The sequence below is a fragment of the Dendrobates tinctorius genome, unplaced genomic scaffold (genome assembly GCF_039654945.1).
Source record: "Dendrobates tinctorius isolate UK_male_01 unplaced genomic scaffold, ASM3965494v1 ptg000145l, whole genome shotgun sequence".
Taxonomy (NCBI): domain Eukaryota; kingdom Metazoa; phylum Chordata; class Amphibia; order Anura; family Dendrobatidae; genus Dendrobates; species Dendrobates tinctorius.
Genome location: NW_027361812.1, coordinates 11,958,579 through 11,975,005, shown reverse-complemented (window position 1 = coordinate 11,975,005; position 16,427 = coordinate 11,958,579). Strand labels below are relative to the sequence as shown.

Below are 16,427 nucleotides of genomic sequence, written 5' to 3'. Positions count from 1 at the left end.
GCGTCAGTCACGCGTTCAGTACATTGTTTGACTGAATTCCCAATTATTAGGAAGTCGTCTAGATATGGCACAATTAGTGTGTCCTTTTGGCGAAGGTAGGCCATCACTTCTGCCATCACCTTGGTAAATATTCTTGGCGCCGTGGAAAGCCCGAAGGGCATTGCCGCGTATTGGAAATGACGAATCCTTCCCTCGACTTCCACTGCGACTCTTAGGCATTTCTGGAATCTGTTGTGTATAGGGAGATGATAATAAGCATCTTTTAAATCAATCCCTGCCATTACGCAATTTGGGAACAGAAGCTTTATAGTGGATCTAATTGATTCCATTTTGAAGTTATAATTTTTTATAAATGAATTTAGCTTCTTTAAATTAATAATGGTTCTAAACGTACCGTCTGGTTTAGACACCAAAAACAGGGGAGAGTAAAAGCCTCTACCCTGTTGTTCCTCAGGGACGTCAACTAAAACTTTTTTAGCTAGTAGGACTCGAATCTCGTCTTCGAGAGCCTTTTGCTGAAGTGAGGAATTAAGGCGAGTTATAACAAAGAACTCATAGGGGATCCGAAGGAATTCAATCTTTATTCCTTCCTTGATTATGTTCAAAATCCATGGGTTTAACGTAATTTGTTCCCACTTGGTAAAAAAAAAATTTTAATCTACCCCCAACTGGTGGGTCTAAACTCTTAATTTTTATCTCTCCTATATGTTGGCCCTCTGAAGATGGTACCCTTCTGCTTTTCGTCTTTCGTGGCCCATCTCGTTCTGTCCGATTGTCTTCTTCTCCCGAATGGCCGTCTCTTAAAGGTTTTCCTATAAAACGGAATGGGAGAATCACTGAAGGCCTTTTTCCTTTCTTTTGCCTTGGTGAGAATTTCGTCTAAGGCTTTTCCAAAGAGGAACTCACCCTCGCATGGGGTTGCACTAGTTTTGGATTTTGATTGTGCATCCCCTTTCCAGCTCTTTATCCACAGCGCGCGTCTGGCGTTATTCACCAGGGCTGCCGACCTCGCTGCCAGTCTTAGGGTGTCCGCTGAAGCGTCTGCCATAAAGGCAGCTGCACCTCTTATCAACGGGATGGCTGCACGCAGTTTCTCCCTTGACACTCTTTGCTCAATCTGCTGGTCTAATTGATCTAGCCATACCAGCATTGACCTAGCAGTACATGTGCTGGCTATTGCGGGTTTGAATACCCCGGTGGTGGATTCCCAGGACCTTTTGAGCGAAGATTCAGCCTTTCGGTCTAATGGGTCTGCTAACAATCCTGCGGCCTCGACCGGGATCGAGGTCTGTTTGGAAGTGGAGGATATGACGGCATCCACCTTTGGTACTTTAGTCCATTTTAATAGATCATCAGTGAACGGGTATTTCCGTTTTGAAGCTGATGGGAGAAAACCCCTCTGGTCGTGTTTTTCCCACTCTTTTGATGAGGTCCTTATTTGCCGGTATCACCGGAAATGATCTCCTCTTTTTCTCTGCCAATCCCGCAAACATAATGTCCTGCGCGGTTTGGGCTCCCCTTTCCTCTTCACACCCCATAGTATTTCTAACCGCTTTTACAAGGTTATCTACGCTGTCCAGTGGAAAACATGCGCGTCCTTCCATCTCCGAGGAGGACGATGAGGACGTGGATGCGGAGTCTGAGTTTAACTCCTGTTCTTCCTCTGACTCTGAACTAACAATGACCTGTTTCTTATGACTGGACTCTGCGGGAGTGCTGGCGCGGTTGATGGCTTGTATTTCCTCCCTAATTATGGCTCGGATATCTTTGGAAGATATCGTCGACCCCTGCCTGGTCTCTTTCATGCATTGTTTGCAGAGTTTTTTGGGGTAGGAGTCAGGGAGAGGATCTGAACATAATGCGCATTCTTTATGTTTAGTTTTTTCTTTTTTCTTTGACTGAAGTGAGAGGTCAAAGGTAAAGAGAGGGGGGGGGGGGGGGAGGGAGGAGGTTAGCTTAATAGGTAGAGTATATACTTTGCACACTCACCCAGTGAAGCTTAATACCGGGTCGGATGGCTGAGACGGTCTGGATCGGGTTTCTGCTGCCTCGCTCCTGCGGGCAGTCTCTGTCCTGGCGCTGCGGCCCTGGTGGAGTTGCCCCCAGCTGAATCCCCTGCTGGGGTTTGCGACTCTGCGGGGGACGACATGGTTCCAACGATGTAGCGCTGTTTTATCTTTATTCTTGTCGTGCCCCCCGGAAGTCGCCCTGTCACAGGGCGCATGCGCCGCGTCATCGCCATCCTACCCCGGAAGTTCAACCATTACTTCCGGGGTATAGGAGCGTCGGGCGCCGGCCGGCTCCCGCGCCACCGCTACCCTCGCGCGCTCATGGCCTCACCTCCACGCTATATCCCCACCGATGGGGGGGGGGGGGGGGGGATCCCCCGGATGCCGGACCAGCCCGGCCCGCTCCCTGGTAAGACCGGGCGGCCCTCCCCGGACCCGGTCATTACCACTATGCCACCAGACGAGGGGGGAGCCGTCAAACGGAATCTCCCCCAACGCTGCTTCCGGACCGCAGCCCCTGCCGTTCCCGAGGAGACCGCACAGGCGGATGCATGGCCCGGGTAAGATCCTGCAGGATCCTGCTCCATTTGGAACAGGAAACCAAAACTGAGGAGGGAAGGCGGACCGCCCCTTTTATCTTTCCTGTAGGGTTTCCTGTTCCAAATGGGCGGATCCGATACCTCCAGTGGGTGCTGTCGTGGCGAAGAGTAAAAAAAGAAATCTGCCCACTTTTGACATAGCGACGAGTCCTATTTAAAGAGGGCTTCCCCAGAAAATTATCTTGTGGATTAGTACAGGGCAGAGTATTTGCATAGGTATGGTGGACTCCCATCAGCCTCTGAGCTGCTTCTACGGATCCATGCTGGCTTTCTACATCTCATGTGACCAGAGCAACAATGTTCCAGCGGTGACCAGAGTAAAGCAGAGAGGCCAACAGGAGCCCCCATCATACAGTGCCTTGTGAAAGTATTCGGCCCCCTGGAACGTTTCGAGTTTTTCCCACATATGTTTCAAACAAAGATACCAAATGTAAAATTTGTGGTGAAGAATCAACAAGTGGGACACAATTGAGAAGTTGAACGAAATTTATTGGTTATTTTAAATTTTTGTGGAAATTCAAAAACTGAAAAGTGGGGCGTGCAATATTATTCGGCCCCTTTACTTTCAGTGCAGCAAACTCACTCCAGAAGTTCATTGTGGATCTCTGAATGATCCAATGTTTTCCTAAATGACTAATGATGATAAATATAATCCACCTGTGTTTAATCAAGTCTCCATATAAATGCACCGGCTCTGTGATTGTCTCAGGGTTCTGTTTGATGCACAAAGAGCATCTTGAAGACCAAGGAACACAACAGGCAGGTCCGTGATACTGATTTCCAAAACTTTAAACATCCCAAGGAGCACTGTGCAAGCAATCATATTGAAATGGAAGGAGTATCATACCACTGCAAATCTACCAAGACCCAGCCGTCCCTTTAAACTTTCATCTCAAACAAGGAGAAGACTGATCAGAGATGCAGCCAAGAGGCCCATGATCACTCTGGATGAACTGCAGAGATCTACAGCTGAGGTGGGACAGTCTGTCCATAGGACAACAATCAGTTGTACACTGCACAAATCTGGCCTTTATGAAAGAGTGGCAAGAAGAAAGCCATTTCTCAAAGATATCCATAAAAAGTGTCATTTAAAGTTTGCAACAAGCCACCTTGGAGACACACCAAACATGTGGAAGATGTGCTCTGGCCAGATGAAACCAAAATCAAACTTTTTAGCAACAATGCCAAACAATATGTTTGGCGTAAAGGCAACACGGCTCATAACCCTGAACACACCATCATCCCCACTGTCAAACATGGTGGTGGCAGCATCATGGTTTGGGCCTGCTTTTCTTCAGCAGGGACAGGGAAGATGATTACAATTGATGGATGGAGCCAAATACAGGACCATTCTTGAAGAAAACCTGTTGGAGTCTGCAAAAGACCTGAGACTGGGATGGAGATTTGTCTTCAAACAAGACAATGATCCCAAACAAAGCAAAATCTACAATGGAATGGTTCACAAATAAACGTATCCAGGTGTTAGAATGGCCAAGTCAAAGTCAAGACCCGAATCCAAATCGAGAATCTGTGGAAAGAGCTGAAAACTGCTGTTCACAAACGATCTCCATCAAACCTCACTGAGCTCGAGCTGTTTGCCAAGGAAGAATGGGCAAGAATTTCAGTCTCTTGATGTACAAAACTGATAGAGACATACCCAAAGCAACTTGCAGCTATAATCACAGCAAAACGTGGCGCAACAAAATATTAAGTTAAAGGGGCCGAATAATATTGCACGCCCCACTTTTCAGTTTTTGACTTTCCACAAAAATGTAAAATAACCAATAAATTTCGTTCAACTTCACAATTGTGTCCCACTTGTTGTTTCTTCACCAAAAATTTACATTTGGGATATTTATGTTTGAAGCATGATATGTGGGAAAAGGTTGAAAAGTTCCAAGGGGGCCGAATACTTTCGCAAGGCACTCTAATTGCAATTCCTGTAAAGACCAACAAATATTAGGGGTGTCCATATAAAGACAAGATAGCAACCTTGCTTGTGAATACATGTGGTGAAAGGGAATCTGTCCCTAGGTTTTGCAGTCTCATCTGGGAGCAGCATAATGTAGGCAAAAAGACACCGATTACAACAATGTATCACAGATTACTGGGTGCAGCCGTTCCGACACAATCAGAGCTTTTAGAATCAGAATGAAGCAGAGCTGAGAAAGCAAACCCCGCTCACACCACAGCTAACCCCGCCCCCCACCAGTCTCTCTGTGTACATAGTCTATAGACAGCGAGCCTCTCACGGGGGGGGGGGGCGCATTGCTGGACTAGTGTAGTTCGGCAATATTAATTTCTGTGTGATAAATCCTTCGGTTAGTGCCCAATAGCAGTGCTGTGACAAGTTACACATCCCTTAATTCCATATCTCAGCCGCTATCTCCTGCTGTCTCCAAGTTACATAGCAAAAATCTGCTGAGATTTAAAATAAATGGTGTCCAAAATGGTGCACACAGACATACCTTTGCATACTCTGGACCCTCCAGATAAAACAAAAGTTTGGCTAAATGACACAGGGCTCCGGCCGCCTGGATGTGATCACTGAGGGAACTGCATAGGTGTCTCAGAAGCAGAAAGCTCTGTAAAGCCTGCAAAGGCTGAGAAAACACAATCTGTGAGGTTATGTACTGGGTGGAGATGATCAGTAATCTTTCCTCTGCTATTTAACAAAAATAGCAGCAAATGGGAAGAGCAATTGTGATTCACCTTTCCTATGAGTCGAAACAGAGATCCCAATAGATGCAGCGAGAAAATAGTCTGTTCACTGCTATGGAGAGATGGAACTTCGGGGCCTGAGAGGAGAGATTTCCACAAGTCCAACGCTTCATTCAGGTCTTTCATGGGTCCTACTCCCCAGAAAAAAAAAAAAAAAGAAAAAAAAAAAAAAGAGCATAGCATATAAAACAGACTGGGTTGTATATTTTTTATTAAAATGCAAAGTGATTTCTTACCTGCTTCCCCGGCCAGCGTGAAACAGATGCCATCCCTGGCAGACAGGTCATCCAGGAGTTTGTCTTCATAGTTGAGGTCATTGGGCTCGTATTCTATACCCGACCACTGGCGCTGGGAGTCGAGTTTTTCTTTCCTTTGTTCCTCCTCCAAACTCTGCACAGCAAGAAAAGAAAAGAACAAGGGACATTTACATCATTTAACAGTCATGTATTTAAAGTATCTCACGTCTAACAGAAGCCCTACAATAATCCTGTGCTTCACGTAGATACAGGTAAAACATGTGATTTTTGCTGCAAGACACTACCGCCCCACTAGTGACACGTGAGAGCAAGAAACTTCTCTCCACTACATCCACATGGCTCCACGAGGCATACAGGCAAGTGTCGTCTTAGGCGGGCGGGGGGAGGCTACATGGTGACGTGTTGTGTGGAATCGCATATAAAGATTTCCTTCACGTACCTCACGCATGTTCGCTTCCAACGTGCAGATATATTGCCACAGCAGCGCCTGCGCCTTTATATCAAGAAAGTGATTTTGGCTTTCTGAACTTTGCAAAGCAGAATCAAGAAGTCGGAGGCATTTTTGCACAGCATCCAAGGCCGTACTGGGGAGAGGAAATAAGAAAAAAAATATTGACACGTGAATGGTTGCATTAAAAAAATGGTTTGATAAGTTTAAAGAGTTTTATTGTCACAATCATACGCCAACTTCTCCAATACTTGCTTAATGGAGGCATAGTAGCTAGGACTGGTGCCCTGCTATCCCCCTGACATCAGTATCAGACATGCGGAGCAGGGACTTGAACATATCTGGAGTCCACTGAAGACACTTGGTTAGCACACTCAGACAACCCCTTATTCCAGCATGTTCACTCATCACCCTTACCTATCCCTAACAGCAAAGTCATAGATTTGATCAGGACAATATATAACTGCATTTCGCGTGTTCCACTTTACCATTCAATCTGCCCAGAGTAGTCGTGATAACAGAGAACTTGAGCAAGCTCAAGAAGGAAGGGTGGCCGGCGATTGGCGAGGCTGCTCTCTTCAGCGCAAAGTTCCAGGAGGTCACAGATTGTATTGTAGCGCTCCTGTCCGGTGTCACCATGGACAGATTTATAACCCTTCAATTCTGCGGCCAGGAGTGAAACCATCAGTTCAGGGTCGAATGGATTATCTGCAAGTCCATCTTTCAGGGTACTGTCAAAAAGTAGAGAAAAAAAAAAAAAAAAACTTCATAAGAAATTATCAATTGTATCCACAGGTTTTATTAACAGTGGTAAAAAAATGAAAACTGCACCAGATTTATCAAAATGGACCAGAGAAGTCTGAAGTACACATGTTAGATATTTTTTCATTAAATTTTTTTGTTTACACTTTTGTGCCAAAAAAAAAAAAAAAAAAAAAATTTATTTATATAGGACACCCCACAACTAATTCCCATTGGCAAAGTTGGGGCAAAAATCTCTACAATATGAACCGAAATATGGGCTCATTTTGGTGAATGTCTCCAAAGTCCAAAATTGCTTAGCGGTCTCACTCACTGCAAACGCAGATCTTCATCTCCATTCCTCGCACCATCAATTTTAATCCTGACCCACTGGGCGACCGGCTCCATCATCTGCTGGGAGACTTGAGAACGCAGAGCTCGTATCCAGAGAGTCACAGCTTCCAGTCCGAGGGCAGCGTGCCCGGCCTTCCTGCAGCTCTCTACATGTAGTTTAAAGCAGCGGTGAACCTGGGGAAAACCAGCGTCATATGCGGAAAATCTTCACGTATAAACAGAAAGGGCAAACTACAAGGCATTAAGATATTTAAAGGGAACCTGAGAGCGGAGACATGCATCTCGCCCAAGGGACAGCACACATCAGACGCCGGCTGCATGATTTCAGCCATATAAGGTTTCACTCAAACGCTGAGGTGCTTCAGAGAAAACCTGTTTAAAGCTGCACAGGACACTGGTTGGACAGACTGATCCCCGGTGGCTTTCCCCCACCCGCTGCCCAGGCTTTCCGCATGCAGGGAGAGAACTGTCACTCAAGGGGATAGAAGCCATCGAGGAAATCGCTGTCCGGCGGGCTTTCCATGCGGATCGGTTCACGACGGATTTTAAAGTACGTTCTCTGTAACGTCAGTGTTTTAGAGTCAAAGATATATGACGGAAATCAGAGCCTGTGCCTGATGCACGCTGCCCCTGGATCGGTCAGCACTTAGCTGCTGTCAGGATCCCTTTAATAACAGTTGTATTTCAGTTATAGACTTCCATTTGTAAGATGGGCATTTAACACCTTCTAAACCCACTTGTGATGCCCACCGATGTGCGCACATGTGTCTCCAATGGAGGTAGAGCATACGGATCAAGATGCATAAATCCACCACGGGACTCTACATCTGAACTCCCCAACCTCACAGGCACATATACTCTGACCCCGAGACACTGAGGTGTGAACACGGCCTTACACCTCATCCAGAAATCACTGATGAATGGTAAAACCGATTGCGTTTTTACGTATGTTTAGAATCACTGATGTTGGGTGTGAGCTCTACGTGTTCATGTTAGTCAGTCACATTCTGCATTACAGGACAATCCCGGTAAAAGGCTGGATGAAACCAAAGCTTTACCCTTTCCACAGCCAGCTCAGGATCACCCCCAGGACCTCCGGCTGCAAGTCTCTCACAAAGCGGAGACATCAGATCTAACGCCTCTTTGTATTTTCTCTGGCAATAGAACCAATAAGCCATATTATGGACCCGGGTAGCTGAGGAGAAAGATGCAATCACAACGTTACCACTTGGAAATAGAGATACGAGAGGGAAAACCAGAAATGCAGATTTTCATTGGCTGCTATTAGAAAAAACATGCTGCTGCCCATCATCTCTGCTGAGCCTTGGTGAGGACCACAGCCAGTAGAGAGCAGAGCCTGCCACATACCTACACAACAGTGTCCCTAGACATCCCTGAACACGACTTCAGGAGACAATTTCATATCAATGCAAAAAAAAAAAAAAAAGTGACCTGGCCCCTAATCTAAAAAGTAACAACTTTTGTAAACTGGAACGTGTATTTTTGTTAACATATAAAACATGATTAGAGAGGTGGCGAGTAACAAACCTGTAATATTTAGAAACTCTGTGGAATCTGAAGCAGAGAGGCCGTGCATGGAGATCAGCATTCGGGACACCCACACCTTGCAGGCTCCTAGCAGTCGCTGTAACTCGGCACATTTCATATCCTACAAAGGAAACCAGTACTTATAGAACTGCTGCAGAACCTCATCTGTGACTTACACATACAAGAACCTGGACCGGCTGATGCATGATCACTACACTGCCTTAAGGAGGAATGCATCACGGTACCATCCATTGTCACGTACATATTGGGAGCATGACGCCGTTCTGAACTTGGATTAATATAGGGCTCCATGATGAGCCAAGTTTGGTTTAGTACAAGGTAGGGGTCCAGCATCTTGTCTAAAGGTACTGTCACACTTAGCGATGTACCAGCAATCCCGACCAACGATATGACGCGGTCAGGATCGCTGGTACATCGCTAAGTGGTCGCTAGTGAGCTGCCACACAGGCAGATCTCACCAGTGACATCGCAGGGGACGGGGGTCGTTACTTACCTGTCACACTAGGTGATCCTGCGTCCTGCCGCCCGGCTCCACAGGAAGTTGACGACGAGAAACGGTCCAGGACGTTCTCGCGCGATCAGCGATGAGCAGCGGGTCGTAGGTAAGCATCACACACAGCGATATAGGTAGCAATATCGCTATAACGTCACAAGTTATAGCGATATCGCTTAGTGTGACAGTACCTTAATACCTGCCTTAAGGATTAAACACACATTAGACAAAAGGCTTCCGAATCCACCGATATTGGTGGGATCAGCCAACCATCAATAATATGTATGGGGGCCTCTTGACACTTAACTGACAGATCTAGAGGGAGAGAAAGATCAGCGATCCTCTTGTTTGGCTCGGAAGTAAACCGCTGCCAGAGGTGGCTCATACAGCACAGGATGGCTTAGTCAGGTCGAGCGTTCCTCTATTTATTAGTGGACTGTAAATCCAAAGACCTTGGCACAACTATCGCACCATCTGGGGACAGTGCCATGGTTTATTCAGAAAATGCATGCAAGTGGAGTAAGTCAGAAGAGATTTCTGTATAATCATTATTCATGCCACAGCAGCTTAAAGCGTACAACCAGCTTTATTGTGGCTGTTCCAAGACCCTGATTAGTTTCCGCTAATCTATTTCTGCCCGCTGGAGCCCATCTATAGTCCCGAATCCCACACTACTCCACAAGCTCAAACCCAATGGCACTACCATGTCTGTTCCATAATGTGGTGACATCTCTGGTCGGGACAGCTGAGCCTTTCTGCCATCTTGTCGTTATCGACAGAAGCTACCCTATGAAACGTCTACATATTTTATCCAGATGATTAACAAAGAAAACAACTAATAAATGCCAACACAGATCAGGCAGCTTACATGGCACAGTTCACACCAGTGGGTACAATCCTGGACCTCAGCATACAAGTCATCACAACCAGTATAAACCTTATTTCTGGTACCTTGGTGCGTTGGAGAAACGAGCAGGCGACGTCTGTAAACTGCTGGAAGCCACAAATCTGCTGCAGTTTTAAGGATCGAAGCTGACGAGTCTCATCTTTAGGGACCTGAGGGAAAAGAAACTCACATACATTAGTGCTAAAAATGAATAAGTATGACACCAAAAAAATCTAAGATTTTTTTTTATTGACCATTTTATTAGTCTGCAGGAGACCCAAAAGGTCACCATTAAAGGAGTTGTCCAATACTTAAGACAACACCTTTTCGATCCCTATATTTCACCCCAGCAAAATAACACATACACCACTCCGGTATTGGTGCAATTCCAGAGCTGTTGGCACTAGCTCTCCTGGATATTGTGTCACACGATCCCTGCAGTCAATCAGCGCTGCTTTCACTCTCACCTCTTTTGGGCAAACCACACAAATCTGGAGGAATTGAGAGTAGATGCAGAGATCACTTCCTTCGATTGTATGCGATTTGCCCAAAGGCAGGAAGAATGAAAGCAGTGCTGATTGACCACAGGGATCGGATGACAATGTCATGCAATATCTGGGAGAGCTAGAGCAGAATGGCTCTGGCACCAGTGTAGAGTATAGGTGTTATTTTACTGTGAGGAAACAGGGACTGAGAAGAGGCCGAGTAGACGACAAAAAACAAACCACAAAACAAATGCTATTTAAAACTAACAAAACCTGAGCAGTCTGCTAAACAGTAGGGGATAGATGGGAGGTATTATAGGGAAATGCCCCATTCATTGGTATAGGCTGGCAGCCAATTCTCACAATGAATGGAGCAAACGCCGACCCTGTGCACATATGCTCCATTCTGGATGGGTCCGTAGAAACCCATTCTTCAGGTTTCGGTGTCCCCCCCGATCTCAGGATCCCTGGGAGGTCCCAGTGGTCAGATCTCCAATGGTTAGTAAAGTTAACACCGATCCTATAGATAGGGGAAAATTTGGTTTTCTGAGAATAACCCTTTAATGCCTGCATATTGGACTACACAGAGGTACCATGGGGAGACTGCAATCTGCATTGGAGCTGTAGACCCACATCAACATTCTGTAAATCAAGACTATCTGCAAAATTGCTTCACGTTTTACTTTAGATACATTGGTGAACTACATACACACATCACAAAGCATATCCATAACTCCTACTAATAACAAAAGAGAAATTCACACTACTACCCTCATCCTGATGAAAGTACATACCACAGAAACATGCTTCTCCAAAAGTTTGAAGTGCGCCTCCAGAAACATGTCCAGACTAAGAACAGCATCTGCTCTGTGCGTCGCCGAATCTGGAGTATCCTTGAGGTGGCCGTCCAAACACGAAACTGTAAACTGACAGCATTCACTTACTGCCTGGCACTGCCAACCATCGTCAAGGGACGAGACACCATCTATAGTCTCTGCCATCTGCATCAAACTCTTTGTAATGTCAAAAGTCTTCCTGTCCTCTTGAACTTCAATGGCAAAGCTTAAAATTGCTAGTGCAGACTGGCAGCACCCGCCAGCCTCGCTCAGACATGCAACAACTCCATGCGCCACCTCCTTTGCCTGGCGGAAGCAGCCGCTTTTACAAAGCACTCGAATCCTCTGTAATGTCATTTCTACCAGGGAACAAGCCCATGCATGGGTTAACTTCTTGTACGTCTGTAAAGGTTTAATCAACAGGTTCTCGAAGGATTCACTAAGGAAACAGGCGTCACTTTGGCTGCAAGAATTTCCTTTGGCATCAAAAGCCAAAGCTGCAGATTTGGCATGCCGAGATACGGTGATGGGGGCGTCAGCATGGGAACTGGACATTTCCTCCAACATGAGGAACCGCAAGGCATGTAATCGAAGACCTAGTGCCTCCCGAGTACACGGAGCGGCCCCCGGCTTCTGCTCTCCGGCCAGATTCCACAAACACTGAAAGCTGTTCTTAGTGATAGCACCAAAGTCACACACGGCTTGCTGCTCTGAAGGACAATTATTGAGGTAATGATATAGGAGGTCCGAGAGCTGAGCGCAGGCCTGGTATGAAGATTCACGTGCGGACATATTTTTCAGAACGTGAAATAGTATCTTCTCCAAATAGAAAGGTATCCGCTCCAGACTCGACACACAAAAGCCCCGACTTGCCAGCTCTACCAAGGGCACCAAGCTTTGTAGATGTTGTCCATTGCAGGTGGACTCAGCGGCCCAGTGGTTACAAGCCCGCAGGAGACGATCGCAGACAAAGCGCTCATCAAATAACTGATCTGGACGTGACTGATAGCAGGGAACATCTTTTAAAAATGACTGAAAAGCAAGACATGACAGATTAGTGTTACCATCCATGTACAAAGAACCAGAGGCAGAAATGGGAGAAAAATAATGAAGGAGACCCATCAGGTAACAAATGGCAGCGGAAGCTCTGTAGAGAATCTAAATGGTCGTTTTGCTCTCAGACAACTTAATCTCATTTAAAGGGTTTGTCCGGCCTTGCGGTAAATGTGAATCCTTATAGTGCACACTGAGAATTCTCCGGCTCCAGGAACGGGCGGTCATGTAACCACAAGTGTGATTTGCGTACTCCCGGCCACACGTTCAGACTAGATGTGCCCAGCATTGCTCAATACACTTGCATTGAATGAGGTGGCGCACGTCTAGTTGGCAAGTCAACACATATATGCAAAGAACATACTTGCAGCCATGCCCCGCGGCTCCCAGACAATCCTTACAGCGCACAGTTACTGCAGAATAGTACCCCAAGGCCGGACAACCCCTTAAATAATGTGACAGACTATCTGCATAGCACTTTATGTTTAGCCATTGGACAATGTCAAGTGCAATGTATTCTGAGACGCGAGAGTAAGGAAGTTCCATCACTTATAGTGCTGGGAGAATGCAGATGTAGATAAGCCACTCACTTAGAAGTTACAGAGCATGAGAATTATCACATCTCCTGGACATATTAGACTGACACATGAAGCAAATGTGGTTTTAACTGTGTGTGGGATTAGGGCAACAGGACAGTTATTCTACAGGAAGCGAAATAGATTCTCCCATATATACGTCTACCTTCATCACAATTTATTCTTGAAATTGGCTATAAAAACAGTATAAAAAAAAACTGCATCAAAATGCCACATGTAAATACACCCCAAGGATACATTCCCATTTGGCTGTTGCACAGACTGCAATACCAGGATCAACTGCAACTCTTCTGGATTAACCCATCAGATTCATGAGACAGGCGGTCACTCCAGGTATTACAATCAGTACACGAACCATATGAAACCCTTGTGGAAATGTCACCAATCTGCAGAACGTGGGGCTTTCATCCCAGCTAGAATGGAGCAGAAGTGCTCGACCGCTGCTCCATCCATTCCCTATGGGGCTGCCGAGCGCCACACTTGGCTTTCTCCTGCAGCCCCAAAGAGAATGAATGGAGCAGCGGTCGGTTGCCGGATCTGCTGCTCCATTATGTAACGAGGATGAGGCCTCATTCAGACATCCGTTTTTTTGCATACGAGCGCAATCCGTGATCTTCAAAGATGGTGCCAACACCTATGATTGTCTATTGGGCCATTCACGTCAGATTTTTCTTCCTCGCAGTGAGTGGTCAGCGGAAAACATCGGTAGACATGTCAGATTTTGATCCATGGGTTGAATCAAAAGCGGCAATTCAAGTCAATGGGTCCGTGAAAACAGACTGCACCTGGATTACATTGAGACACTGAGTGCAGTCCAATTTTCACGGACTGTCAGAATGGAGAAGGTGGAGAAATTTTTTTTTTTTTGTTAAAATTTCTTCATGTGTGAGAAAAATTGGATGAATATATATATTTTATATCTCCATCCTAAAACTTTCAGTGATTGAACACCCAACGATCAGTAAAGCATTGCCTATCCTGCAGATAGGAGATATCCAGTGAAAACAAGTTAACCCACTAGGGTACTGGACAGCAGCTTAGCTCCAGTCGCTCACATGCATGCTCAGGAGAACCAGTTGCCATATTTGTAGAGTAGTGGGTGACCATGGTACGACTGACCAGCTGTCCACAGGTTTCCCAGTACTTCTATATTAATGCGCCATTGTCTGGATAGGTTCTTATTGAGATCGGTAAGGGTCTGACACCTGTCGCCCCCACTGTAAGCCGTTGACTCAGATAGAGACCGGTTGTAAATGAATGAAACACTGGCTGGTGGCTGCTGCCAGGTACGGTGGGTCAGCTCTTACTGAAAAGAATATTAGCTGATCAGCAGTAGATACCTAACAGTGTACGGGCCGTGCTGGACAACCTGTTCATAACGATGCCTTGGTCTAGACAAAGATGTAACGTATATGTCAACATATCATGTGTTGCCTGAAAAAAGGAGCAAAATTACAACAGGACGACTGCGTGCAGCCAGCACCGGCTGAGAAGGATGGAAGATCCTCCGGCCATCCCAAATTTTTACCTTTAGCTCTGCTTGCAGTTTCACTACACTCTCCAGCGAGGAGGTCAACTTTATAAAGTCTGCGCCTCTATAGGCCTTCATCTTACCTGCAAGGAAAGAAAGCACAGCGGATTAACATGTCGTTTGTTAGGTGCAGATTTTCTCTGCGGATGTGCATGAAGACGACCCGCAGCGTAATCCAGGGACAGTTAAGGGAACCAGATGTTACAACGCTCATCTACACGGTTGTGTGAAGTCTTTTTGCCTCCGCCATGTGCCATACAAACCCCCATACCCCTTACACTAAGATCGCAGGATGTGAATGGCGGTCTCTAGACTCTCCACAACGGATGATGTCGGGGGGGGGGGACCGAGCTGCTGAATTTCAATGGCGGTTTTTCTTTGCGCCCTTCAAAAATAAGCGGAGGCTCTTACATAGAGACGAGACAGAGGCCGGAGATTTAGGTCTCGTTCAGGCATCAACGATGTTCATTGTGCGGGGGAAAATACAGACGTGGATGGGGGCCGTCACAGTCTCTCCGACCCTCAGATTTGCGTTGGAGGGGGGCTGACTCTGAGGGAAACCAAACACGTCTCCATTTACCTTGCAGATGCGCGGTTTGCAAAAAAAAAAAAACAAAATTGAAAACCCGGAGAGGCGATCGGCCCCACAGACTATAATGTGAACACGTCCTGCGGATGACAGAGGTCTGATTATGGCGCTATAGCGGCCGGGGAGCAGCTCTGATCTGTGGCTGTCACCTTCATAGATGGTATTACGGTCAGGATGACCGCTGGAGCATCCGACCCTAGCGGATGATTGTATGACCGATCTGATCGCAGCTAGAACAGTAACGTCGGTCCAATAAATCTCAATATGGCATCTCCTGGCTGCACGGTCACAGTGACGCCCCGCACTGGCAGTTACACCCAGCCATGGCGGGACACGCCGCCTCTCCTGTACCCATACCGCTCTCCGGTCAGCAGGCTCCGCTCTCGCAGCTCACTCGTCCGTATTGACTTCCGTCCCGGTATCCCGCCGGCACTACTTTCAAATACAACTCACCGGCCAACCAGCGTCCGCTATGGACAGTGCGTCATCATGTGCGACCAGTTGCGGTGCACGCCGGGAGTTGTAGTCTCCGAGCACACATGCGCAGTGAGCGATTCTGGTCATTTGGGGGAGTTGTTTGCAGCACTAAGTGCACTGCTCCTCCATTTCTTATCCCAAGGCTGTGTTCATGTACTGTGGGGGGATTAGGTCCTGGCCAGGGATGACGTAGCCGCAGATGAGCTGGTTGCATTGCTAGATTTTAATTTGTATTTATAGTTAACCCATACTTAAAAGGGGGTTTCTCATCTTATTAAATAGCTACAATTGCAAAGTGCTCCTGAAAAATAACAGCTTTGCGATATACCCCTTTTATAAAAATCCTCTATGGTCTCAAGAATTAAGGGATTTTTGATTTTATAGTGTGCAGCTAGTTGCCAAGGTTACCGACCATCACTACAGTTTATGAGAGTAAGGCTAGTTTCAGATTTGCGTTTAAGGCCGCAGCATCGGCCTGCGCACGGCCGCCGCTAAGCCCCGCCCCTGCCGTGCGCATGACGCTGTATGCATCCTGTGTCCCCTATCTTTAGCACTGGGGACGCAGGCCGTGCGCAGGTATGCGTTTGGCGGCGCATGCGTCCTTTTGACGCTGCGTCGACCAGCGCCAAACGCAACAGGTTGCAATTTGGTGCGCTCGTCATGCAGCGTCATGTGCCCGTAGGCGGAGCTACTGGCGGAGGCACGGCAGGGGGCGGGGCTTAGCAGCAGCCGTGCGCAGGCCGACGCTGCGGCCTTAAATGCAAGTGTGAAACTAGCCTTACC

The 16,427-nt window shown here is 46.8% G+C and overlaps 1 protein-coding gene across 1 annotated transcript in view; it reads right to left on the bottom strand.

The window, feature by feature from the left end:
* Nucleotides 1-15,593, bottom strand: part of ESPL1 (extra spindle pole bodies like 1, separase) — a 112,803-nt gene extending 97,210 nt beyond the window's left edge. The window contains exons 1-12 of the mRNA XM_073546193.1: nucleotides 15,525-15,593; nucleotides 14,576-14,661; nucleotides 11,357-12,430; nucleotides 10,143-10,247; nucleotides 8,678-8,798; nucleotides 8,188-8,324; nucleotides 7,110-7,303; nucleotides 6,523-6,765; nucleotides 6,026-6,170; nucleotides 5,566-5,719; nucleotides 5,321-5,460; nucleotides 5,077-5,211 (exon numbers count right to left, since the gene is read on the bottom strand). Coding sequence (XP_073402294.1) covers nucleotides 5,077-5,211; nucleotides 5,321-5,460; nucleotides 5,566-5,719; nucleotides 6,026-6,170; nucleotides 6,523-6,765; nucleotides 7,110-7,303; nucleotides 8,188-8,324; nucleotides 8,678-8,798; nucleotides 10,143-10,247; nucleotides 11,357-12,430; nucleotides 14,576-14,656 — 2,529 coding nt within the window. The 5' untranslated portion in view covers nucleotides 14,657-14,661; nucleotides 15,525-15,593. The remainder of the gene's footprint in view (nucleotides 1-5,076; nucleotides 5,212-5,320; nucleotides 5,461-5,565; nucleotides 5,720-6,025; nucleotides 6,171-6,522; nucleotides 6,766-7,109; nucleotides 7,304-8,187; nucleotides 8,325-8,677; nucleotides 8,799-10,142; nucleotides 10,248-11,356; nucleotides 12,431-14,575; nucleotides 14,662-15,524) is intronic.
* Nucleotides 15,594-16,427: the final 834 nt, after the last annotated feature.